The sequence below is a fragment of the Pongo abelii genome, chromosome 6, assembly GCF_028885655.2.
Source record: "Pongo abelii isolate AG06213 chromosome 6, NHGRI_mPonAbe1-v2.0_pri, whole genome shotgun sequence".
Lineage (NCBI taxonomy): Eukaryota > Metazoa > Chordata > Mammalia > Primates > Hominidae > Pongo > Pongo abelii.
The window spans coordinates 126100566-126126738 of record NC_071991.2 but is presented as its reverse complement, the minus strand read 5'-3'; the positions used below and the strand labels follow the sequence as shown (position 1 = coordinate 126126738).

Sequence of the window (26173 nt, the reverse complement as noted above, 5' to 3'; positions counted from 1 at the left end):
GGCTCAGTCAGGGCTCTCGAGGGGAACACACCCCTGCTCTGGGCTAGATGCTGGCTCAGGACACACCCAGGAGACCCAGCATGGACAGGGGCAGCTCCAAAAGGGCCCCCTTTGCTTCCTCTGAAGCACTCTGCCTCACACAGGTAGGGCTCCACCATGTCTGCGGAATCATCCCTCCCTGTTCCCGGTGACAGCATCTCCAGCTGCCTTCTAGAGCTGGGAGGTGCACGTCGCTGTGAGTACCCAGGAGCTTGGGTACCTGGTTGGCAAACAGCACCATGATGGTGTAGCGGCCCGCCCCCGGTGGCGTGTACTTGACGGTGAAGGTGTCGTTGTCATTCTTGATGATGTCGAAGTCGATGTCAGCCTCTGCAGGGCCCACCACGCCTGGGGCGCACTTGATGCCGATGCTCACGTCGCCTGCAGAGAAGCGGGCACCGCTGTGAGTCGGGCTTAGCCCACGACCCGACTCACCCCCGCCCCCTCCCAGACCCGCCCCTTCCGGCTGGGCACACCTTGCCCCGCCTCGCTGCAGTCCACGGTGAAGTAGGTGGGCTCATTGGCCTTGAGGCCCGTCTTCTCCACGCCGGGGCCGTACACCTTTACCCGCTCGGGGTGGCTGCCCTCGCCCACGTTCACCTGCGGGAGGGGTCGCAGCTCAGCGTGGTGCCCTCCCTCAAGGCTCATCCTCCTGCCCAGCGCACCTGGCCCAGCCTCAGTGGCACCAGCCCAAGCCTCAGTCCCAGCCTGAGCCCAGGGACAACAGGGACTCCAGCGAGGGGTCCGCCCTCCCTCAGGGACCCCTGGGGGCGGGCACGGGGCAGGCTGGGAGGACGCACCCGGAAGGGGCTCTTGGGCACATTTACGCCTCCCCAGGAGATGATGATGGTGTGCTTAATGGGCTTGGTGGGCACGTAGGAGCAGCGGAAGGTGCCGTCGCCGTTGGGGATCACCTTGATGTCGATGGGACAGCCGTCCGCGTCCTGTGGGCAACACGCAAGCAAAGTTCGTAGCTGCGGCCTCTGCAGAGCGCCCTCTGCTGACCGCAGGTGAACCCAGCGCCTCCTTTCCCACCGACAACACGCTGGCACTCCCGCCCCCACACCAGCCACTGAGGCCACCAGAGCCCGAGGCCACCAGAGCCCAGGGCCACGTGCTCTGGCAGCCAGAGCCCACCCTGGGAGCCTGGCTCAAGGCCATCTGGCTTGCTCTCCCAGCCTAGGTTTCCTCAACTCTGAAATGTGTTGGACAGGAAGAGTGTGGGCTAAATTTATGTTCCTAAAACTGAATCATGAGCCTTTCAAAGAAGAAACACCCTCTTAGATCCTCAAGAATATGTTCATTAACCTCTAGGGGTCAATGGACACCAGTCTGAGAAACTGACTTGGGAAACCAATGTCTTATTCAATGAAACAATCTTTCAATTACAAATTAGCACAAAAATGACTCTTTGGTAAAATACGTTTTTAGGTTATCATCATTAAGAAAACACAAAATTTAAAATTTTCCATGGTACTGATGGGCCCATGAGTATCAGTCCTGCCTGATCTTCCGTGACACTGTCATTTCCTGCTGGGAGGCCTCTGCCTCTGGCCTGGCCCTGCCTTCCAGGGTCCCTGCCATGGGTAGTAAGGGCAGCAGAGACTGGACAATGACCTACCTGGGCATAGAGCTTCAGGTCTCCCTTGCCAGCTGCACGGGCATCAATAGTGAACTCAGCGGGCTTGTCCACGATGCAGCCGGTAGGCTCCAGGCCAGGCCCAAAGGCCTTCACCTGTTCGGAGGGAAGAAGGCTGGGTTGGGGACGGGAGGAGAACCAGCTCGCCCCACCCCCGGGGCAGGTGTGTGTGAGCTGGGACCATACCTTATCTGGGAAGCAGTCAGGTGGGGCGGGCAAGATGTGGGCAATGAAGGGTGAGTCTCGGATGTCCTCATCATCACAGATGACGTGCACAGCGTACTCCCCAGGCTCCGTGGGCCAGTACCGCACATCACAGGAGCCATCCCCTTTGTCGTCACATTCGATCTTGGCTTGTGAGGGCCCCTCGATGGAGAAGCCTGGGGCAAGGTGGGGGAGGGTCAGGGGGTCCAGCATCAGGCAAGACCCTTCCGTCCCCCAGCTCCCCTCTAGCCGCCCTCATGTCCTATCCCCCTGCTCACCCCAGCGCTCCCCAGCATGCACACTGCACCCATTACCCCCAGTGTCCCCTGCTGCCCTCCCCCGCAGCACTCCCTCCTCCTGCCCCCCCAGCCACTTACCCAGTGTCCCCACCTCGGTGCCAATGGCTTCCACCACAAAATCAGCTGACTTGCCCACCTGGCCAGTCTCCAAACCAGGACCCCAGGCCCGGACCTTTTGCACTCCTGCCTCTGGGCTCACCTGTACCTCAAAGGGGCTGGGCAGAGAGGGAGCTGGTGTCCATGCCAGGAAGTGCCCCCCTCAAGGTCCCCCTCCATCTCCCCTCAAACTCCCTCGCAGCCCACTGCCCCTCGTCCCTCCCTGTGATGGCCTAGACAGGACAGCATGGGGGGGCGCAAGGTACTCACCTGCGAGGGATGGCGTAGCCGCCCCACGTGATGGTCACCACATACTTCCCAGGCACCACCGGGTAGTACTCGCACTCGAACACACCGTCCCCAGCCTCCCGCACCTTCACCGGCTCCTCTGTGCCCTCTGAGGAGATGGGGGCAGGGTGGGGAAGAAGGCAGATCAATATCCTTGAAGTCTCTGCTCCTCAGTCCCCTCGAGGAGCCATTGGGACCCCGACCCAGCCCGAGGGCAGTGCTGTAGTGAGCAGTGCTGCAACTCAGGGCAGGGAACACTTGTCGTCCCTGTGCATAACACCCCGTATAGCACTTAGGGTGGAGAGAATCATTCCTGGCTTGCAGACCAAGAAACTGAGGCAGAGAGGAGACAATGTGCCTGAGATTCTGGGGTGCCTCTGGCCACTGTGGAGCTGTGGTGCTGGCTGTCACTGCCCTCTGGGAGTCAGAAACACTGGCCGTACTTCCCTTATGATCCCCCAGCCCCACCCTCACGACCTTGGGCTCTGGCACTCACTTGGCCCCTTGACCGTGACCCTGAGCTCCCCGCTGCCGGCACCCTTGGTAAACACCTTGAAGTCAGCCACCTCTTTCACACGAACACCCTTGGGCTGCAGGCCTCGCCCAGAGGCGCGGCAGGCATTGGGGTTACAGGCTAGGGGAGGAAGAGAAAGGAAGTTGGGGGTGCTGAGGGGCCTTGGACCACTAGCCCCCGCCTCCCTGTGCACAGTCCTTCTAACCCCTCCCAGGCACAGGCAGTGGCCCACAGCCCTGCTCTGGAGCCCTTTGTGCCCCCAGCACAACCGGGGCTGCTGGGCTGGAGCTGGCTACAGGCCTCCGATCAGGCAGGTTACAAGAAAGCTTCCAAGCCAGTGCCACTGGGGAAATGCATGGCAGAGCCTGGGCTAAGAGTGGGCTCAAAGAGACAGGGAAGGCCCCTTTACCCACCCCAAGGCCATCCATCTAGAGCCCTCTGGGCCTCTCAGGGCACTAGAGCAACCTTAGGATCTAAGTCATGCCACAAAACATCCAGCAATGCCACAGAACAAGAGCTACTTCCTAGAACTCGAAGCCTGCCATATAACACAGGCAACGTGTGGACATCAGCCTACCACAGACCGTGGCCAGTGGCAATGAGCCCAGGCCTTGCTATGGAACACAGGCAAAGGAATGGGAATCTCAGCCTGCCACAGAATCCAGAAAATGGCATGGAACCCACAGGTGCTACGAAACAGGCAATGACACATATGCCAGGACTACCATGACCATAGGTGATGGCACCGCCCAAGGGGTACCACGGAACACAGGCAATGGCTCAGAGCCCAGATTTCATCATAGAAATCACCAGGCAAGTGGCAAAGACACTAGACCTGCCACAGAACACAGACAATGGCATGGAACCTGGGGCCTGCCACAGAATGCCATGGAAGGGGGGCAATTCCACACTGCCCGGGCCATGCCACACAGCACAGGTGAGGCCAGTCAGCTACGGCCATGCCTGGCCCCGCCTCCACTGGAGAGCATTAACGTGGCATCACTCTCTTGGCCTGGTGGACGATGGGCACTGAGTGCAGGGAGAGAACAAGTGGGGCAGTCACCACCTGAGGGCTTGGCATGCGGGCAGTACTCCCCAGATATGCCCCCACCCATACAGCCCTGTCACTTCCGCTCAGCCCTCCCAGGGTGGCACGTGTTCTGGGACCCTTCACTGTGGCCTCCCAGCTGTGCTTTTAGGGACTCCAGCCACCTTGGGGGTGGGGTGGAGGACTCAGGGAGGGGGTCTCTGCAGAGCCCCGGCCCAGCTCTTCCTCCTGCCCCTTGCAAGCCTCTGGCTTTGGTAAGGGCTACCGTGGGGAGCAGTGAAGGGCCCTTACCTTCCGACACGTGGACAGGGAAGGGACTGCGGGTGATGGGGGCACCCGCAAACGCCACATGCACGGTATGTGGCCCCTCCATGACAGGTCTGTATGTGCAGCGGAACGTGCTGTCACCCTTGTCCTCCAGGGCCACCTCCACTGTGTCCCGCCGGCCCTGTGGGTCCACGATCACTACAGCAACATCGCCAGTGCCGGCCCCTGCCGAAAACAGAGGCTGTCAGCACCCACTCTGGACACACACAGCTGCCCCGGTGCCCTCACCCTGAGGCTGCCCACCCTCTGGCTGGCATCCCTGCCCCAGCCTCCCCCCACCCCCACACAGCCCCACATGGTCAGGGGTTTTCCGCCTGCACCCCCTGGGGCCCGTCCTACCCGCAGTGTAGATGTCAAAGTAGGTGGGTTTGTTGGCCACGTTGCCCACAGGTTCCAGGCCAGGGCCACGGGCTGACACCTTGTTGGCATCTCCCAGGGCCATGCCCACGTTCACCTCAAAGGGACTGCGTTCAATGTTCTGGCCAGCAAAGAGCACGGTCACCTAGGGGTCAGAGGTCAAAGGTTAGCTTCTAGGGGAGAGCAGTCCTAAGAGGGGGCAGAGGGGCACAGCCACCCCAAGGAGGGTGAGAGGCGGGCAGCTGGGGCTCTGGGCAGGTGTGAGGTGCAGGCTGAGAGAGGGGTCCGTGCAGCCGGAGCCAAGGATGTGAAGAGCAGGGCAGGCAGGGGGGCCTAGAGGGAGATACCTTGTGTAACCCAGCGACCTTGGGCACATAGGACACGGCATAGGTGCGATCCTTGTCATTGTTGGGAACCACCTTGGCCTATCGGGAAGGAAAAAGATTGGAAGCCTCTCCAATGACCGTAGCCCCTCCTGACCCCACAGTGCCTTATGCACCCCAGCCCCACTCAGCCCCCATGGTGACACCTTCCCCAGACTGCACAGCACAGTGTGTGGCTCTGGCAGTCACCTCCCGGCCATTCCTGTTGTTGGCCCCACGCTCTCTGGCTCCAATCCCAAGCGAATCCCTCTGTCCCCAGCGGCCTCTGCATACCTCCTCGGTGTGGCCTTCAGGGTCCTCGATGTAGACCAGCACCTCGCCCACACCTGCGTCCACCGTCTGCACGGTGAAGTGGGCAGGCTGCAGCACGGTGTTGCCCTGTGGCTCGATGCCTGCGGGGCAGGAGCAGAGCCCAGGTTACTCAGGGAGAGCCTACATGTGCCCAGCTGCCCAGGAGGGCCGCCAGAGGGTTAACACATACCAGGCCCATAGGCGATGGCTTTCTTGGGGTTCAGCTGCTTGGATCGAACAGGGGCGCCAGGTTTGAGCTTGGCCTTGGGGAACTGGGACAGGTAGGTCATAACAGAATGCTCATCCACGTTGGGGTCCACGATCTCCTCAGGGGCAATGACCTGCGATGGAAAGGAGTGATGTCACATGGCACCCTCTTTTCCCAGCAGCCCGTCTCCCCCTGCACCCTGGCCAGGTAAACTTACAGACCCAACCTCTGCCCCTGCTCCCTTTCCCCCCTGCCCCATCTGCGCATATACCTGGGGCACCCCAAGCCAGTCGTCGGCCTGCTGCATGGCCTCCCGGGCGTTCTCCACGGGCTGGTTGGGGTCCCAGGCCTCCCAGTCGGGGCAGAGACCTGGAGAGGTGATGGAGGGAGACGATGGTGAGGGGCAGCCAGCCGGCCAGGATGCAGGGCATTTGTTCACACAACACCCTCAGAAGCTGTGGCTTCACACCCCTTCCCACCAGCTCTAGGCCTTGACCAGCCAGGTTCCTGCTGACCCCATCAGCTGCGAGGCCCCTCACCACATAGGAGCACGACAGCCCTCCCCACCACCAACAATGAAGCCTTTCTGCCCTGGCTGACGCAGCCTGGCACCAGCCCTGCTGGCCGGCCTCCTGCCTGCCCAGGCCCCAGCTCAGACCTTGAACCCCAAACCCTGGGAGGGTACCCCCTCTCCACTATCTCTTGCCTCATTCAGCTTTCTCAGGGGTGGGCAGAGGAAGTCAGAGTGCCTGTCCCACATATGCCCCGACCCATCCCCCCTAGAAGGCCTCCTCACAGCTGCCCTGAAGCCCTAGATCTCCAAACACTTTCCACACCAGTCTTAGGGTATAAGACTCCCTATTTCTTCTAACTGCTCACTTGGGGAAACTGAGGCATTAAAGGGCCTGTGGGGAGAGAATGACTTCTCCTCTGCAGCCCTCAGGAGCCCTGCCCTCCTAACAGGAAGGACGCTGAGGCAGCCCCAGATCACTCCTATGAAGGGTGCAGGTGAGGGGGCGCTTGGTTCAGGCCAGAGCTGGAGGAGGGGGACGGCACACCGTTTCGGGGAGGGGGCCGGCTCAAGGCTGGAATCCATGACTGGCTGGAACAGCTGAGCTCACTGCTGGCAGCCACACCAGTTATGGGCCGTGGCTCAGCAGCTGGGAATGCTTCCCAGGAGGCTGTGCCCCCGCCTCCCACCCCCTGCTCCCCGGCTGACCCCAGGGTGGAGGAGGATTCTCCCAAGGGGCTGTGACTCCTGGAGAAAACCTATCTTTTCAGGAGATGAGGGGCAGAAAGGGAGCTGTCCATGGGGTACACTCTAGCCAGTGATGCCTCAGCTTTTTTCATGGCCCCTGAGCTGCCCCCACTTGACCAGGCCAGGACCTACACAGAGAAGAGGCAAGGCTGGGTCACCTGCCACCAGGCAGTGCCCCCCTGGCCTCATCCCACATATCCTGAGCCTCAACCCCTTCTCAAAGCCATCCCAGGGTCTCCCAGAGAAGAGCCTTCTCTGGATCTAACTCCTGGTCTTGCTACAAGTCCTGGCCACCACACTGCCTCTCTCTCAGCTCGGCAGGAATAGTGCCTCGTGGCACAGTAAAAAATTCATGGGGCAGGGAGTCCAGGCCCTGGGCTCTAGGTGGTTCTGCCATGGATAAGCTGTGTGATCTTGGATAAGTCACCAGCCCTCTCTGGGCCATAGTGTCCTTGTCTGTAAAATGAGGGGTTTTAAACCTCTTCCTGCCTCTGCGGAATCTGGCACACTCATCAGGTAGGGCCTGCCGCCAGCCAGCGGAGAGCTACAGCTGGAGGAGGACAAACCCTGCAGGGGATCCTGCCCCCCAGGCCCCAGGGTGTGCATTCTGACAACCACGTGCCTTGGCAGCCCCAGCTTGTCCCCTCTGTCTTTGGGAGCTAAGGGCTCCATGCTGTGCTCACTGGCCCACTCACCGGGGGCGCAGTTGTCCACCAGGGCGCCCAGAGCTTTGCCATCCTGCCAGTCACGGTTGAAGTTGGTGATGGGCAGCTGGGGCACCTTGTTCTGGATCCAGCCAAGCAGCCGCTGCTTGGGCGTCTGTTTGCGGGCGTCCTCATCATCTTCATCCTCCCACATGGGCATGGAGATGGAGTAGTGCAGGATCAGCGTCCAGATCAGGCCCAGGATCAGCTTCAGGTTCCCATCCACGATGGCCTTGCTGTCTGCAGAGAGGAGGGCACAGACAGGCTCAGGGGCGCCCCACCCTCCACTGCCCCAGAGCACCCTCCCTCACCTGGGCAGCAACTCGGGCCAGAGCCCTGGGGTCAGGCCTCTAGTCTCTGCCTACCTGACCCTCTCCCTCCTGTGAGGCCCCACTCAGATGCAAGTTCTTTATGGGGACCTTCCGGTCAGAAGGCTGCTTCTCTGTGTTTCTGCCGTTCTGGAAGGTACCCTCACCTCATCTACAGCAAGTGAGTCTGCCTCCTGTCTATGTAATTAAGGTTTCTGTCTGGCCTTGTGGGATTGTAAGGCTCCCAGGGCAGAGCCTTTTTGTTTTGAGCTATGATTGACATACAGCAAACTGTACACGCTAGAGAATGAAGTTTGAGAAGCTTTGACACTATGGATATATCACGAAGCCGTTACCACAGATGGAGAATAACGAAGGTACCATCCATCACTCCCCAAAGTTTCCTTGCACACACCACTTTGTGAGCCCTCCCTCCTGCCGTCCTTGTCCCTCCATCTCAAGCAACAACTGATCTGCTCTCTGTCACGATAGATTACTTTGTATTTCCTAGAGTGTTATAGAAATGGAATCACACAGTATATACTCTTTTTTTTTTTTTTTTTTTGGTCTGGTTTCTTTCACTCTAGACACTAGGTTTTATCTTTCTACAATGAAGGTCTTAAACATAGTAAGGTCTCAATAAATATTGGTTGAATGAATATTTTAAGAACTGAAATTGGAGTGGAGTAGGACAAGTTTCCACTCACACTCTACCCCAAATGCCAGAAAGGGCTTTAGAAACCAAGGGGTTCTGATAGTGGGGCGGGGGTCAGTGGGTGGGGTCCAGTACATTCTCAGTTAAGTCTTGAAAGTCATGTTGTCAAAGGCTGGGGGCCAGAGGGACTCCAGCCTCAGGAGCTGACACACTCCACCCATCACCTCCTTTGAGGAATCCTTTGAGCCAGAACTGGTTCCTCAAGATTTGGGGGGGCCTAGATCCCCCTTAACAATCAGAAAGAAATATCCAGAAGCTTGGGGTGGCCTAGCATGTAGATAGATCTTTGGAATTCAGCTTACTTGTAAAGGGCAATGAAGCTCTGAAATCTATCAGCTTCCCAAAGCACTGCTTTCAGGAGGCTGGAAGGGGGTGGAAGACTGGGTCTTGTTTACTGATGTTGCCCGAGAGATGGGAGAGGGTGGAGTGGAGGCTTCCCCTTACACATCTTCTCCCCTCCACCCTTCCCCAGATCTTGGGGAAAGTGTTAGGAGACCGAGAGCCTGGGAAATCCAGGGCATCTCCTGCCCCACTCCCACCTGCCCCGGGAGGGGTGCCTCAGTCTCCCTGTCCTTCTGGCTGGGGCTCTGGCCTCCTGGGCTCCCCCACCCTGTCACTGATTCATCCTTCCTTCCCCAGCAGCTCCCCAGCCCGCCCCCTTCCCCTGGCTCCACTGCAGCACAATGGTTTGGCAGCTTTCAGATTCCATGACACACTCACTCCCTGCCTCCTGGTGCTTTCTCTCAAACACACAGGCTCCAACACTTTCACACAGTCTGGATGCCCCAGTGCCCCCAGCCTCTCACAACCCCGACAGCCTCCAAAGCTCACACGCCCAGAAGTACTTCTTGCAAACTGGAGCCAGACCCCTGGGCAGGAAGCCTTGAGGCTGCAGGGGTTGGGGGGGGTGTGTATATGGGGAGGGTGGTCATTCATATTTGCTGGAGAGGGAAGTTTCTCCCCAGCAACTGGCCCTGGGCCAGACAGCAAGTGGTCCAGGCTTGGGGCAAGAGAAGGGCAGTGGGGCCCCAAGTCCCACTCTGGAAGCAATGACCTCCCTCTCTCTCCTCCCTCTCAGAGGCCAGGCAGAGGAGAGGAGCTCAGCGCCACCAGGGCTCACGAAGCCACTTCTCCATCTGCCTAGGGATACCCCCAAAGGAGTGGGAGGAGCCAGACAGCTAGTTCCCGAGGCCACCCCAGGCCTCAAATGGAGGGGGAGGAGAGGGCTGGGCCTAGGGAGGTGCTGGGACAGCTGCTGCCCCCTCCAGCCCCTCCCTTGGTTGTTGGCTCCAGGAGAAGGAATAGCAACTGGGGAACAGCTGCGAGACAGAGCTGCCTCATAGGCCTCTTTGTTCGGAGGGAACGAGGGGCGATGGGGGGCCAGGACAAGGTGGTGAGGATATGAAGGGCACAGCTCCTTTAACCTGGGCTCAGTGCCCCTTCTTCAGGTGGACTTGGATCCCAGCTGCTACTCCAGACCCTGACTTCCCTCCTAGAAAGAGAAGTGGGGAGTCTTTCTGACGCCCCCTGAGGTGCCCAGATGCTCGATTTCAGTGCTGAGACAATACTCAGAAGGAGGCCCCATGGATAGCCCCTTCCCACCACTAAATGGAGTAGGGGAGCTAGCAGAAGCAGGATGCCCCTGCCTCGTGGGCAGCCCCTTTGGACCTCCTCATGGTGGGGCGCCCCAGCTGGTCGCCGCCGGTGTCCCCTCCCCTCCAGCCTCAGCCTGGGGCCGGCAGCTGAATTGCTGACAGCTTATCTCATCAGCGCCAGTGAGCCACTTGGCCCAAATGGGGACTGTCTCCCCTTCCTCCCAGCGGGAACCAGGGAGCTTCCCTCCCACCCTCAAACCAGCTTTTGCTTCTTCCCCTCTGCTCTGAGCCGGCCCCTCCTCTGCTGAGCCAAGGGGGCTGGAGCCAGGCACCGCCAAGGGGGAGGGGAGAGGTGTGCTCAGGAAGGACGAGGCCTGGAGAGGGGCCGGGAGCCCCCGCAGACTGGAGGGGAGGGGAAGGCTGAGCGGTTTCCTATATGTCTTGCCGAAGCCTCTGGCTCTTCCCCCAGACCCCACCTGGGACAGTCAGTCCTGCCTTTCAAAACCCAGCCTGCTGAGGATGCCGGCCCAGGACTGACTCCTCTCTGACCCCTCAGCCTCCATCACGTAGCCCTCAGTCTCACTACACACTCCAGGCTCCCTCCCCCACCCCCTGCCCTCAGCCTTGTCCTTCTGGAAAGCTCAGAGACATCTGCTGTGTCACGGAGGCAGGGCTATTTCCAGGACAGGGCAGGCGGGTGGGGTGGGGTGGGGGGGCAGTATTGGGGCAGGAGGGGGTAAGGGCTAGGGAGGGGACTGGACAGGGCAAAGGGCCCTGGGCTGACCTCAGCTGCTATATCAGGAGGCCTAGAGATGGCCCCAAGGGAGAGTGGGGCTGACAGACATCAAGTCATCTGGAGAAATCTCAGGGAACATCCTGTGTGGGGCCCACCTGGCTCCACATGAAACTCCCCTCCTGGGGCCGTGGGGTGCACCGTCCAAGGACCCCGTCCTGCAAATTCCAGCAGGGTTCTTAAGAGCTCTCCACAGGGGTGGGCAGGGAGGGGGTCTTCCCCAGGCCCCCAGCCTCAGGGATGACTGCAGGACTCTGAGGGCAGGACAGCCTCCTGCCACTCCAAGCCCACCCTTGGTGTCTCTGCTCCCAAGACTGGAGTGCCTCCCCGCCCCCACCCTGCACTACACACCTTCCAAATCTGGTTACACTCAATGACTTCCTCCCTTCCACAGGCCTTCCCCTCCCTCCCCGCAGCCCAGACCGTTAGCTGCAGCCAATCCCGGGGTAGGGGGTGGGCTGGGGCAGGGCCTGGACTTGCGGAAGCCCCCTCCACCGCAGGCTGAAGCAGGAGGAGGACAGTCAGGGGTTAAGTCTCCCCGCGCTCGCTCAGTGCCTTTTTAGGTTTCTGAGGCTGGGCCCTGCCTGCCCTGGCCCCCGGGCCTGAACCCAGCTGCTGAGCACATGCACGAAGAGGGCCTCCCGCGCCAGCTCCCCTCGGCCCCAGAACCCGCAGACGCGGGCAGTGGTTGGGGACCTGTCTTCAGACCTCTCCCGGCCCGCGGAGGGGCTGTGAAGCTGGGGAGCCACTTGTTTTGTTGGGGTCGGGGAGATGCCCCCAGGAATCAGTGACAGGCACTGGTTCTGTCCTCCCAAGTGTGGGCTAGGGTTGCCCGATGGAAAGAAAGGGGACGGTGAGCGGAGGCGGGCGATGGGAGTGTGCATGGGGAGGCGGCAGCTGGAGGGCTCGCAAACCCTAAGGCCTGGACTCCCCAGGGTACCCAGGGAGTGCTCGCTGTCCCCAGAGGGGTGTGCAGGCAGTGCCCGTGGCCCTTGTCGGTGTGAGGGAGGGCCGGGGCCAGGGTCTTCTCTCTGTACCGGGGGGTGCCCTCTGCCCTGTCTCTCAGCTCCCCGCACGCCCACCCCGCACCTGTGTCCCCTGCCCCATGGGACGACCCTATCCCCGCAGCGCCCGTGCCCTCACCCCCCGCACTGACCTATGGACACGAGCTTGATGTGCTCGCGCTCGAGGAACTCGAGGGCCACGGACACGTTCTCCAGCTTCATTTGGCGGAAGTTGGGGCGCGGATGGAACTTGCGGTACATGCGCTTCTGGCTGAGCACCTCGAGCAGCGCGATGAGCCGGAGCCCATCGCTGAGGTCGCGCTGCAGATCGGTCAGGCGCTTGCCCACGCACTTGAGGTGCTCATTGCACCAGCGCGTGAATGTGTTCTGCTGGATCTTCTTCCACGGCGCGTCCTCCGCCAGGTCCTTCTCCGTGGACGGCATCTCGTCTGTCTCATCGCCCAGGCCGAGGCCGGCGTCTGAGTAGCCGCTGTTGTTCATCATGCTGGCGCGGGCTGGGGGTGCGGCCGGGGTAGGGCCGCGGTTTGGGCTGTTGGGGGCTGTCGGGCGCTGTTGGGGCGCGACCACGGGACTCGCTGCGCTGCGCTGCGCTCCTCTCCAACTTCTCTCGCGCCGGGGCTGGCGGGGCTCGGCGGGCCTCCTAGGCGCTCGGCCGCTCTCTGGCTCTCTCTCCCTCCAGGGGCGGAGCGGTGCTCGGGAAGTGCGGGCTGGGCCGGGGCGGGGGGTTTAAGAAGCCCCCGGACCGCCGCCCCCCCGCCGCGCCCGCGGCCCCCGGGTCCACGTCAGAGCGCCGGCCTCCCAGGAATGCCGCCCGGCCCGCGGGTGGGGGCCGCGCCGCACAGGACGCCCCGCCCCCTCCGCCCCTCCCCCGCGCCGCCCGAGCGGCAGGACGGGGTTGAGGGCGCCCACCCCCTGGGCCCCCGGTGCCGCCGCGCTGGAAGGTGGCGGGGAGGGCCGACAGTTCTCCATCCACACCCAACACACCAAACTGTCAGGAATGAAATATGCTCCCTCCACACCCCGCACGGGCTAAAGAGGTAAATGGGGAAACTGAGGCCAGTGATTAGGGCAAAACCCACTGATCTGGTGTTGACAGAATTTTCTAGACTAGTTGGTGGCAGGCTGTTGACAGGGCCTGCGAGGGCTGGCTCCTAGCCCAGGGCATTGTCCACCTGTGGACAGGGAAGGGAAGTGTGTGTGCTTGTGCAGAGACGGCCTGAGAGGAAGCAGGGACCTTGCCCAGGCCAATGCAGGAGAAGCCTGCGGGGGGGCGGGGGGTTGTGTGTGCCTCCCAGCCATTGCTGGACTTTACAGATAGAAAAGCCTCATGTAGGGCCCAAATCCAGAGGCCCAGGAGTAAGACCGGGGCCCCTGCTCCTGACTCAGTGTCCCTGTCACCAGCCCGTTTGGCCTCATCGCCTCAGAATGAAGCTGAGCTCAGGAAAAGGGTACCCAGTGACTCACACTGTGTGTCCCCCTCCCCCAAGTCTGACTCAACTGAGATGATAAGAGGGGAAGGAGAGACTCTTCCCCCATAGTGCCAAGGAGCCCCCTGGGCAACATGCCCATTTGGGCCACAGGGCAGATCCTGCCAGGGAAAGGGTGGGTCAGCCAGGCAGAAACAGGGAGAGCCCCAGCCAGAGCAGCCAGGGGGAAATGTGACCAGGCAGGTAGGCAGGGCCAGGGGCAGAGTGGTCAGGGAGAGCCTAAGGGAGCCAGCCGGGATGCCCAGGCAAAGCTGCACTCAGGGCAAGCCAAAGGCTGCAGGCCTGGGGAATAGAACAGCAGGGAAACTGAGGCACCCAAACAGACTCTCTGGCCTAGGGGGAGGAGAAAGAGCTAGAGAACGTATTTATTTTTCTTTTTTTCTTTTTTTTTTTTTTTTTTGAGTTGGAGTTTTGCTCTTGTTACCCAGGCTGGAGTGCAATGGCATGATCTCTGCTCACCGCAACCTCTGCCTCCCAGGTTTAAGCAATTCTCCTGCCTCAGCCTCCCAAGTAGCTGGGATTACAGGCATGCGCCACCACGCCCAGCTAATTCTGTATTTTTAGTAGAAACGGGGTTTCTCCATGTTGGTCAGGCTGGTCTCGAACTCCCGACCTCAGGTGATCTGCCCGCCTTGGCCTCCCAAAGTGCTGGGATTACAGGCGTGAGCCACCGTGCCCGGCCTAGAGAATGTATTTCTATAAGGAGAGGATCCATTCTGCAACTTTGTAACATACATGCAGCCATATCTCCCAGTTCCCCCTTTTTCAAGCCATGTGTCCTCAGCTTTCCCATCCTTCTAGACCTAGTAAGTCGAGCTGAGCTGGCTAGGAGGCCATATCTGAGCCTGAGAAGTTTCTTTAAGCCAGGGAAGGTTCTGGGCCCTTTTAGATGAATCATTATATCTAATTCCTCTTCTCCCCCTAGACCTGGTGTAAAAGAAGGGATAGTGAGCATCTTTGGGGGCTCTTTCCCCCAAGGGCCAATGAGGGCACCCCCTGTTACGGAGCTGAGGAAAAAGTGTCAGGGTTCTGTGGGGGCAATGCTTATGATGATGGGGGTCTATGAATACTTTCTTTCTCTTCTCATTGAATGAAATTGCCTGGTCCTTAGGTAGGGAGGGGGAGGAGTAGAGAAGGGACCAGAAAGAGCAAAAGGACCTGCTGTGCGTGGCTGGGGGTGGGGGGAGCTCTGGGGACCCTGATAGTGACAGGCGAGGTATAAATAGCCTGGCCCCTGCAGCTCATGTTCTGTCGGCTGCCTGTGACGAGGTGCTCAGGAATTCCACTCTCCTGTTGGCAACCCCTTCTCCCTATCTCTAGAACTCTCATTCTCCCCAAGCCACCTTCAACTCATGGCTAAATCCACCCATCAGGCACCCATGCTGTCCATACACTTGAGAGGCTGAGCTCTGCCGTGAAGAGAGGCCCCGCTCCTAGGACACACAGCTGGGCCTCACAAGGGAACTGTGTATGTACAAAGGCCGCCTTCTGACAGCCAACCTGATATGCCAAGGGCTCAGGGTTCAGCAGTGCTGCCTCTGAATCCCTGATGAGTAAACTGAGACACAGATCTGAGAAAGGATGCATTCATCTTTGAGCTGCTGGGGAGGAGAAAGGGTTAAGGTGAGGTAGCTCGGAGCTGACAGCCCCTTTACAGACCCTAATGGTCCACAGTCCTGTTTTGCAGGCATTATCTGAGATCCCCCAGCCAGCTGAGCGCCTCTGTTCAGGTGGGAGAGGCCGGAGGAAGCCAGGGAGGGGAGAAGGAACTCCCAGCGTAGCTTCCCTTGCTTTCCCTCTGACTCAAGAGCTTGCTCCAGGGGAGGTCAGTGTGCGGGTCCCAGGGGATCAAGTGAATGGTTGGCAGAGGAGAGGAGGGTACAGAATGCCAAAGGATGATTCCCGTCACCCCTCCCCCCCCAAACCATCCTCAGAAACCTGAGCCTGTTGCTCTCCAGGATAAATCGGGGCCTGACTCAGGCCCCAGCAGTCAGTGACACTCAGCCCGACCCAGGCACGGGCTGGTGACTCAGCCCTCAATATAGCCCATGAGCCCAGGCCCTGGGCCTGGCCAGCCAGGCTGGAACAGACCGTGCACAATGCTGGGCCCGGCCTGCCAAGTAGGGCCCCCTCCCCAAGGAGTGCTGAGATGCTCCTCCCCAAGCCAGGCAGGGGCACACAGGGGGTTACAAGGGGTTTCATCAGCTGAGTATCTGGGCAGTGCTGGCTGGGGCCACAGGCCGTTTATAGCCCCCTGACTCACCACCCGCTGACCTATCTCAGGAGACCAGGTTGCCTGGCTCTTCACCCGGTCCTGCCTCTGCCATCAAGGGGCTCTGCTCATCAGCCACCAATATTGGCCATATTTATCTTGGGCTGAGCTGAATCCAAGTGAGCGGATACAATGAGCCATGTTTGAAAATCCTGTTTTTCTGGAACCAGGGACATTTCCACAGTCACCTGTGATGACACTGGGCTGACCAGGTCATAGCAGGCACTTTCAGTGATACTGATACTGACTGTGGCTCTGACACAGGTGCCAGGGACAGTGTGGTAGAGTGGAATGATCCATGGGCTGAATTCCAGCCTCTCTACTTCTAGCTCTGTAACCTTGGGCAAGTAATGTAACTCTTTTGGGCCTGTTATCTCATCTTTTTTTTTTTTAATGTGTGAAAATGGAAGGAAATCACAAGAAAGATGATTAGCATGGTGCCTGGCATCTAATAGGTGATCCAAAACAATTAGTTTGCTTCCTCTGATTATCTTGGAGACCAAGGGGTTCTGGTGAGAGAGGCCTTCCCCTGCAGCTCTGTGTCCACACCCCCATGGGGACCACTGCCTGGATCTCCAGGCTGTTCCCCTCTCCCCTTCCCTGCAACCCAACATTCCCTCTGCCACAATCAGAACCAGCAGTACCTGTCATCTTTAGAACCACCCACCCTGCCCCAAAAGCAGCTGGTCCTTGCCAGGAGTGGCAGCGGGTGGCTGCTCTACCTCTTGGCCTGGGAAGGGAAACCAGACAGGGCTGGGCTGCAGGGAGCTCGCAGAAAGGAGGCAGTTATGCAGAGGGCAGCAGGGGGGAGAGATGGAGGCTCCTGAAGGTGCTTTGAGTCCCTGGTTCTAGCGCACCTAGGCCCAAGTGCACGCCTGCCTGTGGCTTCCAAGGCATACCCCTCCAGACTTAAGATCAATCCCTCCTGTCTTTTTTTTTTTTTTTTGGTATAAATTTAGAGGGTACAAGTGCAGTTTTGATACATGGATATATTGCTTAGTGTGAAGTCTGGGCTTCTAGTGTAACATCACCCAAATAATGTACATTGTACCCATTAAGTAATTTCTCATCCCTCCCCTCGCCCCACCCCCCCACCGCCCCCCTACCCCCTGCCGCTTCAAAGTCTCCAATGTCCATCAGCTCACATTCTATGTCCCTGTGTACACATTACACACATTATACACATTCTTTAACTCCACATTTTTTTTTTTTTTTTAAAGATGGAGTCTTGCTCTGTCACCCAGGCTGGAGTGCAGTGGCACAATCTTGGCTCACTTCAACCTCCACCTCCTAGGTTCAAGCGATTCTCCTGCCTCAGCCTCCCAAGTAGCTGGGATTACAGGCACCTGCCACCATGCCCAGCTAATTTTTGTATTTTTAGTAGAGATGGGGTTTCCCCATGTTGGCCAGGCTTGTCTTGAACTCCTGACCTTGTGATCCACCCGTGAACAGGTGTGAACCACTGCGCCCGGCTTTAACTCCACTTATAAATGAGAACATCCTACTGCCTTTTTTTAAAGCTAGCTCAAGTGAATGTTTCACATTCAACAAAAAAGATTCCTCTTTAATACACCTGGGTAACAGTGTATCATTAAGACAAGGAGACAGTCCAAACCAAATGAAGACAATGGGATTCTAAAATGAACAGAGGGCCGAGTGCAGTGGCTCACACCTGTAATCCCAGCACTTTGGGAGGCTGAGGCGGGCGATTCACTTGAGCTCAGGAGTTTAGACCAGCCTGGGCAACATGGCAAAACCCCATCTCTGCAAAAAATACAAAAATTAGCTGTGCGCGGTGGTGAGCGCCTGTAGTCCCAGCTACTCTGGAAACTGAGGTGGGAGGATGGCTTGAGCCTGGAAGGTGGAAGTTGCAGTGAGCCAAAATTGCACCACTGCACTCCAGCCTGGGCAACAAAGCCAGACCCTGTCTCAATCAATCAATCAATCAATTAATCAATGAAACAAACAGAGAAGGACATGTTCTAAAGGGAGGGGTTTTGTATTCTAAGCAAAAAAGTGGGAAAAGCAGGCCCACATTCCTGTCATTAGGCAGGGTCTAGGTTCAGGTCCCCTAGCTGGGGACCACCCTACTAGAACCTGACTTCTATCCTGGCTTGTAATTCCAGGTTAAATCAGTGATCTTTGGTGTCTTAGTCCATTTGGACTGCTGTAACAAAACACTATAGACCGGGTGGCTTATAAACAACAAGAATTTATGTCTTACAATTCTGGAGGCTGGGAAGTCTGAGATCAAGATGCCTGCAGATTCCATGTCTGGCCAGAGGCCTACTCCCTCACAGATGGCTGTAGTCATTTTTTTTTTTTTTTTTTTTTTTGAGATGGAGTTTCACTCTTGTTGCCCAGGCTAGAGTGCGATGGCATGATCTCGGCTCACCACAACCTCTGCATCCCGGGTTCAAGCGATTCTCCTGCCTCAGTCTCCCAAGTAGCTGGGATTACAGGCATGTGCCACCACGCCCAGCTAATTTTTTGTATTTTTAGTAGAGATGGGGTTTCTCCATGTCGGTCAGGATGGTCTCGAACTCCTGACCTCAGGTGATCTGCCCGCCTCGGCCTCCCAAAGTGCTGGCATTACAGGCATGAGCCACTGCGCCTGGCCTGGCTGTAGTCTTACTATAAACTTACATAGCAGAAAGGGTGAGGGATCTCTCTGAAGTCTCTTTAATAAGGGCTCTGATCCCACTCCTGAGGCCTCTGGTCTCACGACCTAATCACCTCCCAAAGCCCCCCTCCTAATATTATCACTTTAGGGGTTAGGGTTTCAACATATGCATTTGCAGGATAGGGGGCAGACACAAACATACTTACCATAGCATTTGGCTATAAGTCCTTTCCACCACCCATACCCATGTTCTTCAGTCAACTGGTGGCGGCAGTAAAGTGGGTAAATAGCAGTCTCACTACACTCAAAAGCAAGCAGCCAGTGGCACCAGGTCAGTTGTGAAATAATTTCTTTAGGTTACAACTGAGAACATACAATCTAATATAATTGACTAGGGTGGTGCTTCTCAAATCTTACTGTGCATACGAATCAACTGGGCATCTCGTTAGAAATGCAGATTCTGCATCAGTAGGTCTGGGTTGGGGCCTGAGATCTGCCTTTCAAATAAGCTCCTGGGCAATGCTGATGCTGCAGATCTGTGGGTCACATGGACTAGCAAGAAGCTAGACCAGCCTAGGTCAGAACTGTCTTCAAAGAGGAGTCACTTAGAGCTGGGGTGCCCAATCCCCAGGCCATGGACCAATACTGTCAGGAACTTGGCCACACAGCATTAGGTGAGTGGTGGCTAGGCGAGCATTACCACCTGAGCTCTGCCTCTTGTCAGATCAGTGGCAGCATTAGATTCTCATAAGGAGCAGGAACCCTATTGTGAACTGCGCATGTGAGGGATCTAGGTTGCACACTCCTTATGAGAATCTAGCTAATGCCTGATGCTCTGAGGTGGGACAGTTTCGTCCCGAAACCATCCCCATCCCCTCTCCATCCGTGGAAAAATTGTCTTCCATGAAACCGGTCCCTGGTGCCAAAAAGGTTGGGGACCACTGATTTAGACAAAGGCAAAAGAGGCATGTGGCACTGTCCTCAGTTTGCCTAGTTGCAGTCACGTTTCTGGGAGGCTAGTCACAGTTTCAGCACTAGCCCCATGTCTGCCAAAATGGACTTTCGATTCAGCTGTGTCACTTCTCTGGGCTGAATACAACTTGAAAATCTCCTAATTCTAAATGTCCTTGCTACTCCCTGTAGGTAAGAGCTAGAGAAGGAATGAATTCATTTAGCTTGGCAGTGCTACCACAGTATACACTCTGTACATGTGTTTCTTTGGATGTTTGGTTGAATGGAACAAAGTCCTTTCGGGTGGGAGGGAGGAAGAAAGAGGGGTCCAAGGAAAGCCAGGAGTCATGGGGTCATTGTTTCCACTATGGTTTCAGAATATGCTTGGGGCTGGGCACTATGCCTCATGCCTATAATCCCAGCACTTTGGGCAGGCTGAGGCAGGAGGATTGCTTGAGCCCAGGAGTTTGAGACCAGCCTGGGCAAAATGGTGAAACTCTATCTCTACAAAAAATATAAAAATTAGCTGGGCATGGTGGTGTATGCCTGTGGTCCCAGCTACTTGGGAGGCTGAAGTGGGAGGCACTTGAGCTCAGGAGGTGGTGGTTGCAGTGAGCCAAGATAGTGCCACTGCACTCCAGCCTGGGTGACAGAGTGAGACCCTGTCTCAAAAAAAATAAAATAAATAAAATAAAAAGAAAGAAATAAAAAGAATACGCTTGGGGTCTTCTTTCGTATGGAAACATTCATGATGATAAACTCCAATCACAAAGGTTCCACAGGAATGAAGGTAAACAGGAACACACATGAACTACCCTCATCATTCTACTTGTCCCAATTAGATCCATCTTCAGGCCTCTGCCCTGCTCTAAGCTCCAGGAGGCTGAGCTTGAAAGATTACATCACCTGGGCACCTCTGCTCTTTGTCTTCCCGTTGAGTTCAGCTGATAAGGTACCAGTAGAATACCGGCAGGTGAGAAGAGAAGGTAGGGGAATACATACCCCACTTCATCACGGCTCTGGCGGGGGCTGCACCCCATGTGGCTGCCACTTCTGCCTGGGGCCCATTTTCAGAGCTCCAGCTCTTGCTTCCTTTCCTTCCTACTTCAGCCTGGGATGCTAACAGCTTTACACTGTTGCTAGTGCCTGGTACTTCACTATTTTTTGTTGCTTCCCTAACTCTGCCTTTTGTACATAGTCCCTTCATTAAACTCTCTTCATGTAAAGCTTTGAGTGTGCCACCTGTTTACTGCTAGGACCCTGGCTGATTAAAGTCATCTCTGAGGGCGAATCCCTTGAGAAGTCACAAAGGCTAAGCCACGAAGGCACACACGTGGATCTTCTTAGGGCAGCCTTCTCATGTAGATAGGTGTGGGCACAGAACCTAAGGGGAGGTCTCCCCAGCCCTCATTCACTCCATTTCTCCATGCTCAGGAGAGTACCTCAGGATGGGGTTAATAAGCACAGACTAACCCCTCTGTGAGTCAGTTGACAGCACAAGAGGCTAGCCTCATTTCTGAGGTCATCTGCAAGGTGAGAAGCCATATTCAGGAGTCAGACCCTTATGTGAGGTACTTGGGGGACTGCTCTGTTCTGGTTGTGTTGTGAGGCATTTCTCAAATAAAAATCCACAGTCTCATGTAATTCAGTTGATATTTAATTACAAGGAACTCAGGTTCTTACACAAGGCAGGAGATGGAAGTCAGCTGCTCCCCACAAGCCTTTTCAGCCTGGGTGACTGAGGCTGAGGAGATGGGGACACATGGAACATATGGGGAGGGTTCTGGCACAGTGTGTCCTGCCCAAAGCTGAGGGTGGTGGCCACTGGGGATCTGCCCTCGCGCTGGCCAAGGTCTGCCATCACTCCATGAGGCAGAACTCTGACTCCTGCTGTCGCATGTTGGGTAACACATACAGAGCCACAGCTGCAATAGCCAAGAATACCATAGGCTTCCACAACCCAAACATGTTCTGTGGGGACCAAAGAGAAACTGTGAGTGCCCAGCCTCCTGAACCCTGCCCTAAGCCAGAAGTCACCTGCCTATGGGTGCCCAAGACACCTCAGGAACATTGTGGATCAGTCTCTCTTACCTCCTGGGTAACCGGTGGAGGTAAGTGATCTCTCAGTCCTGGCACCACTAGACATGTGGCCCAAGACTGTACACACCATCTTAGGTGACCACCTGTATTCAGGCCTCCATTTCTCCCCATGGGCTGAGAATACTAGCTCCCATGTGAAGAAGCAGGCTCAGGGGCCAGACTTCCAAGTGGTTGCAATGAAAAAGGACTGGATGCCATGGCAAGAAAGAGGAGGGGAAATCTGGGGCTTTGGGAAAAGCAGCAGCACCTCATTAGTTTCACTGCAGTGAAGTGAACTCAGAGTCAAGAGGATGGGGAAGGGGGAATAAGGCTGAGGGGAAATGAAGAAAGTGCACCATGGAGTGCAGGTAAGTAGGAGGTTCTTAGGCAGACAAACTTTGACAGAGAATAACATTGGTTCAAGGAAATTTAAGCAAACCTGTCACTGGGCCTGGGTCATTAAAACACTCCTAATCACCAGGTATGTTGACTGACTTCCTGGTGCATGTGCTAGAGTATGCTGAGGCTTCCAGACACTGCTGGCCACTAGGGAACCCTGCTGATTCATGGGACAAGTGGCACCATCGAAGATATCCAAAAAGCATCCATTAGGTAATATGAAAATCTCAGACAAGAAAATACATACTTGGGGAAATAGGTTTTATTTTTATTACTTTTTTGCTCTACTACCTGAAAGGTAGAATTTGGATTTTGAGTCATAAGCTATGGCATAGGTAACAGAAGGATGGTTTCAAGTAAAAATGGAATATAGCCCATTAATGCTAAGAACACATTTTCTCAGATGATAATTGATCTAAAAAGAGGACTTTAAGCCTGCTAAAGAGCAAAGAAAATCTCCTGAGCTTATAGAAATAGCTACTAAGAACAACAGAAGGTATGAAATGGAAAGCCAAGCAATGTTACAGGTGGATATACAGAGTAACTCATGTAAGAAAACCAAGAGATCCGGAGGCTGAGGGAGGAGGATCGCTTGAGACCAGGAGTTCAAAGTTACAGTGAGCCATGATCATGCTGCTGCACTCTAGCCTCGGTGACAGAGCGAGACCCTGTCTCTAAAACCAAAAACAAAAACTAAGAAGGGAGCTAGCTAGAAAAAAATATTAACATGCTCAGATGCTTCTATCCTAATGTGCATTGCTAAGAATGTTAGTCTGGTGTTCTTAAAGAAGGGAGGAGCTGAAATCCTTAAATGTGACCCGTGCACCTCACACTGGGCAAAGGCAAGCTTCTACATGGGATGGGGAAAGGGCTGGTGTGGGTGTCCCAAAGGGGTAAGTCGTGTCAAAGTCTCCTTTTAAACTAGGTGACCTAAGTGACAAATCACCGGAATCATGTTTTTGGACATTGAGTTGTTTGACAGAATTTTCTATGATCTTTGCAGATAATATGCAGAAATAAGGGTAGGATGACAGTACAGTTTGTTGAATGGCAGGTAAGTGACCAATGAGCTGAATAAAAGAACCCCAAGCGACGACACTCTAGAGGCTCTGTCCTCACTCTGTCCTCTGTAGATGAAGACAGGGAAGGAGGGCTTGCCACCCCTGTAGATGATGTGAAGGTGGCAGAGGAAGTGAATATTTTAAAACCACAGGGTCAAGATTAAAAACACATACACACAAAACCTTATAAGGTAAGAACAATGAACTATAATAGGGAAGAATGGAAAATTCTGCCTTTGAAGCCTCAAAATCAAATGCAGGTACAGAATGGGGAGAGGATGCTTAGCATACACAATCTGCAGAGGGGCTTATAAAAAATACATGAAATAAATAAATAATATATTAGTTACCTAAAGAGCTAATGTGATCTGAGGTTGCCTAAATCCAAGTATGGTGTCTTCCTACTTGGGACCAATGAAGAGAAACCGCTCAAAATGAGGAAAGACAATAAGGGGAAGCAAGACTGGAATCTTATCTGTTGCTAATATTGAGTCCTTATAATCTGATTTGCAGCTTCCTGGCCGTTTTACTTAACTTCTCTATGCCTTAGTTTAATCATATATTTAAAAAAATAGGAGTAGCTTCTTCACAGGGTTGTTGCAAGGATTAAGTCAGTTAATATATGTAAGTGATTAGAACAGTGCCTGACACATAGACTGCATTTTGTTAAGTGCATGCTCTTTTTATTAATGATGGGGTATTTTATAGTTCATAGAATACTTTCATCTACTTCAACCCCTCTAGTCCTGACAAAAACCTGTGAGGAGGGCAGAGGTTTGATCATCTTTTGCTTACATTTGAAGAAACTAGAGCTCAGAGTGTGCATTTTGCTCCCTGGGACAACGCCTGTCAGTAGAGACAGACTCAACCAAGTTCTTCTGACCGCCTGGCAGCCACGCTTTCTACCACACTGTGCTCCCTCAGGTCCTGGCTGCACAGGTGCATGTTGGGGCCTCCTGGAGCTCTGGGGATAACAGGCCCCACCAGGAGAACCCTTCACCAGCAGTTCTTCCTCTCCCTCTGATTAGGCCAGGCTGGGTCTGAGGTGGTGGAAGGCTGTGGCTGAATTCTTTGGGTTTCACCCGTAGTGCCTTAAGACTTCTGGGGGACAACGGGAGAAACAGTTATAGAGAGGGGCCCCGTCACTAAAGCAGTTGTGGACCAGGGAGTAAAGGGAATACCTAAAGTCAAGAAGAAAAGTGGAGGCTTGAAGATGAGTAACAGGAAAGCTGGGGAGAGAGCAGGAGGAAGGACAGAAAAGGAAATGGAGAGAAGTGCCACCAACAAACGCTCCAGTTGCCACCCTGTGCATTAAGCTACATTCCATTCACAGGAATGTGAGAAGAGAGGAGAGTGGAGGAGGAGGCAGGGAAAGCATGAGAGAGGAGCCAATGCAGGACTAGAGAGAATACCTTATGGGTTCCAGAAGGCAGGTGGAACCCCAGGCTTCTACCTTAGGCCGTAAGACCACATTCTGCCTCCTGAATTTGGTATCCTGTTGACAGTCTAGAATACATGTGTGGGAGCTGACAGGAAAGTGGCCAGAATATATCAGTCTTGATTTCCTGAGAACACACATCTCTGGCTAGTAGAAACTTTTCACTAATACCTCATTCTCTCCAGAAAACCTAGCTTGGGAAGCCAATTACCATGGAATCTGGCCCACAAAACAAATAGATAACTAATACAATTTCCCGGCATTCTGTTCTGACTTTTCTGGAGACTGGAAGGCCAGAAGCAGAGAACTGTTCAGCAGAAAGAGCAGAATACAGTAGGGGTTCGGTTCCATTTCACCAAGCTTGATGGACCAACTTAGGGTGCCCTCCTACCAATGCCCTGGGAGGATCATGAGGATCAGAGCTCTTCAGACCTCCTCTCTCTCCCAACAGAAGAGGGATTCTTTATTTTGCCATCTTGGGTAGCAACAGTAGTGAGAACTTGGCTCTGGAGTTAAACCAAGACAAAGAGAGTCCAGGCCAGCCTTGCAAACATCAGCTCATCAGAAGTGGTCAGGCTAGCCATCACACAGAGGATGAGTGGGGAAAAAGAACTAGTGAGGCAGCTTTGACAGTAGCAACCAAGCTGGGCTTATCCAAGGTTTTCCCAGCCAAGGATTGAAACTCAAACCATGTCTCTGGCAAGCATTCCAACCTCCTATGCATTACGAAGACATGCTCAGAGATGTCAGAGGCTTTGCAGTAGCCCAAGGAAAAGTCAGAACTAAAACTCAGACCTGAGCATCACCTATTATAAAATGGCACAAGCAAGAAGCAAGCAGCTGGGAGAAAAGGGAAAGAGGAGAGGCCAGGGCAACCTGCACCCTCCCTCTATCCCTCAGAAGGAGAGGAAGCAATACCAGTACCTGCATTAGGACGACGTCTCAGCCCACCAGCACCAGAGCAAAGCCGAGATGACCACCAGGCCTACAAGAGGCAAGGAGAAGATGGGGGGATCGGGGGTAGGGGATGACTGCAACACACCAAAATGAGAAAGAAGCACGAGGAGAGACCAGGAGATGTGAGACATAAACACATGGATCCAACAGATAATGAAGATGAGAAAACAAAGGGAAAAGAGAAAGGAATCAAGAGGTTAAAAAACAGGTAAGCTAGAGCAGTTGCATGTCTTTTCTGCTGCCTGGGCCTTGGTTCTTTCCACCGGCAGTCTGCAGGAACTGCAAAATTGAATGGGTTAAGCAGCAGGTAGGTCCAAGTCAGGCGGTGAGTCCAGTTTTCTTTCTGTCTTGTCATATACTTCTCATATCTTGTCAAGCAGGAGGTATCTGCATCTAGACCTTTCTTGTGACTTTTCCTAGGTCGCTCTAGGAAGAGCCAGTCTTCTACCAGGCCACCTGTGCCTTTGTTCTAGCCTGCTTTCCATTAAGTTTCTTAGTATTTTGGGCTCTGGTCCCTTTGATCCCCTAGGAATCTAATGATATCATTGTAAGACAACATGTACTGAAACAAACTGACAAGGGAGAAGAGCTAGTTCTTTCACTGCAACAATCTTCCAGAGAGAAACTGATTTTGCAAGGTGGTAATACGCATGCCCTAGAGCTGCCTGCAAAAGACGCAGGACCCACGGGGCAAAGGGATCTCTCCATATATAGAAACATAGAATATATTTGAAGTAGAAAAATCAGGTCTAGCTTTAGAAATGTGGCACCGAAGGTAAAGACATCTGTGAGGCTCTGAACCAGCACGTGGTGGA

At 55.1% G+C, this 26173-nt stretch overlaps 2 protein-coding genes across 26 annotated transcripts in view; both read right to left on the bottom strand.

Moving 5' to 3' along the window:
- FLNC (filamin C) overlaps positions 1-12826 on the bottom strand; it is a 28876-nt gene extending 16050 nt beyond the window's left edge. For 2 of the 4 annotated variants that reach the window (XM_063726162.1, XM_063726163.1), the window contains exons 1-16: positions 12223-12826; positions 7647-7895; positions 5965-6062; positions 5676-5826; positions 5468-5586; positions 5159-5236; positions 4794-4956; positions 4419-4619; positions 3062-3199; positions 2548-2674; positions 2260-2396; positions 1865-2058; positions 1661-1774; positions 840-983; positions 516-639; positions 260-420 (exon numbers count right to left, since the gene is read on the bottom strand). In XM_063726162.1, coding sequence (XP_063582232.1) covers positions 260-420; positions 516-639; positions 840-983; positions 1661-1774; positions 1865-2058; positions 2260-2396; positions 2548-2674; positions 3062-3199; positions 4419-4619; positions 4794-4956; positions 5159-5236; positions 5468-5586; positions 5676-5826; positions 5965-6062; positions 7647-7895; positions 12223-12574 — 2550 coding nt within the window. In that variant the 5' untranslated portion in view covers positions 12575-12826. The remainder of the gene's footprint in view (positions 1-259; positions 421-515; positions 640-839; positions 984-1660; positions 1775-1864; positions 2059-2259; positions 2397-2547; positions 2675-3061; positions 3200-4418; positions 4620-4793; positions 4957-5158; positions 5237-5467; positions 5587-5675; positions 5827-5964; positions 6063-7646; positions 7896-12222) is intronic. The other 2 variants (XM_009243211.4, XM_024249493.3) reach the window with 1 other exon arrangement.
- Positions 12827-21063: 8237 nt separating this feature from the next.
- Positions 21064-26173, bottom strand: part of CCDC136 (coiled-coil domain containing 136) — a 30895-nt gene continuing 25785 nt past the window's right edge. For 18 of the 22 annotated variants that reach the window (XM_024249947.3, XM_054559794.2, XM_054559792.2 and 15 more), the window contains one exon: positions 21064-21395. In XM_024249947.3, the coding sequence (XP_024105715.1) occupies positions 21104-21395 (292 nt within the window). In that variant the 3' untranslated portion in view covers positions 21064-21103. The other 4 variants (XM_024249948.2, XM_063725786.1, XM_024249949.2 and 1 more) reach the window with 3 other exon arrangements.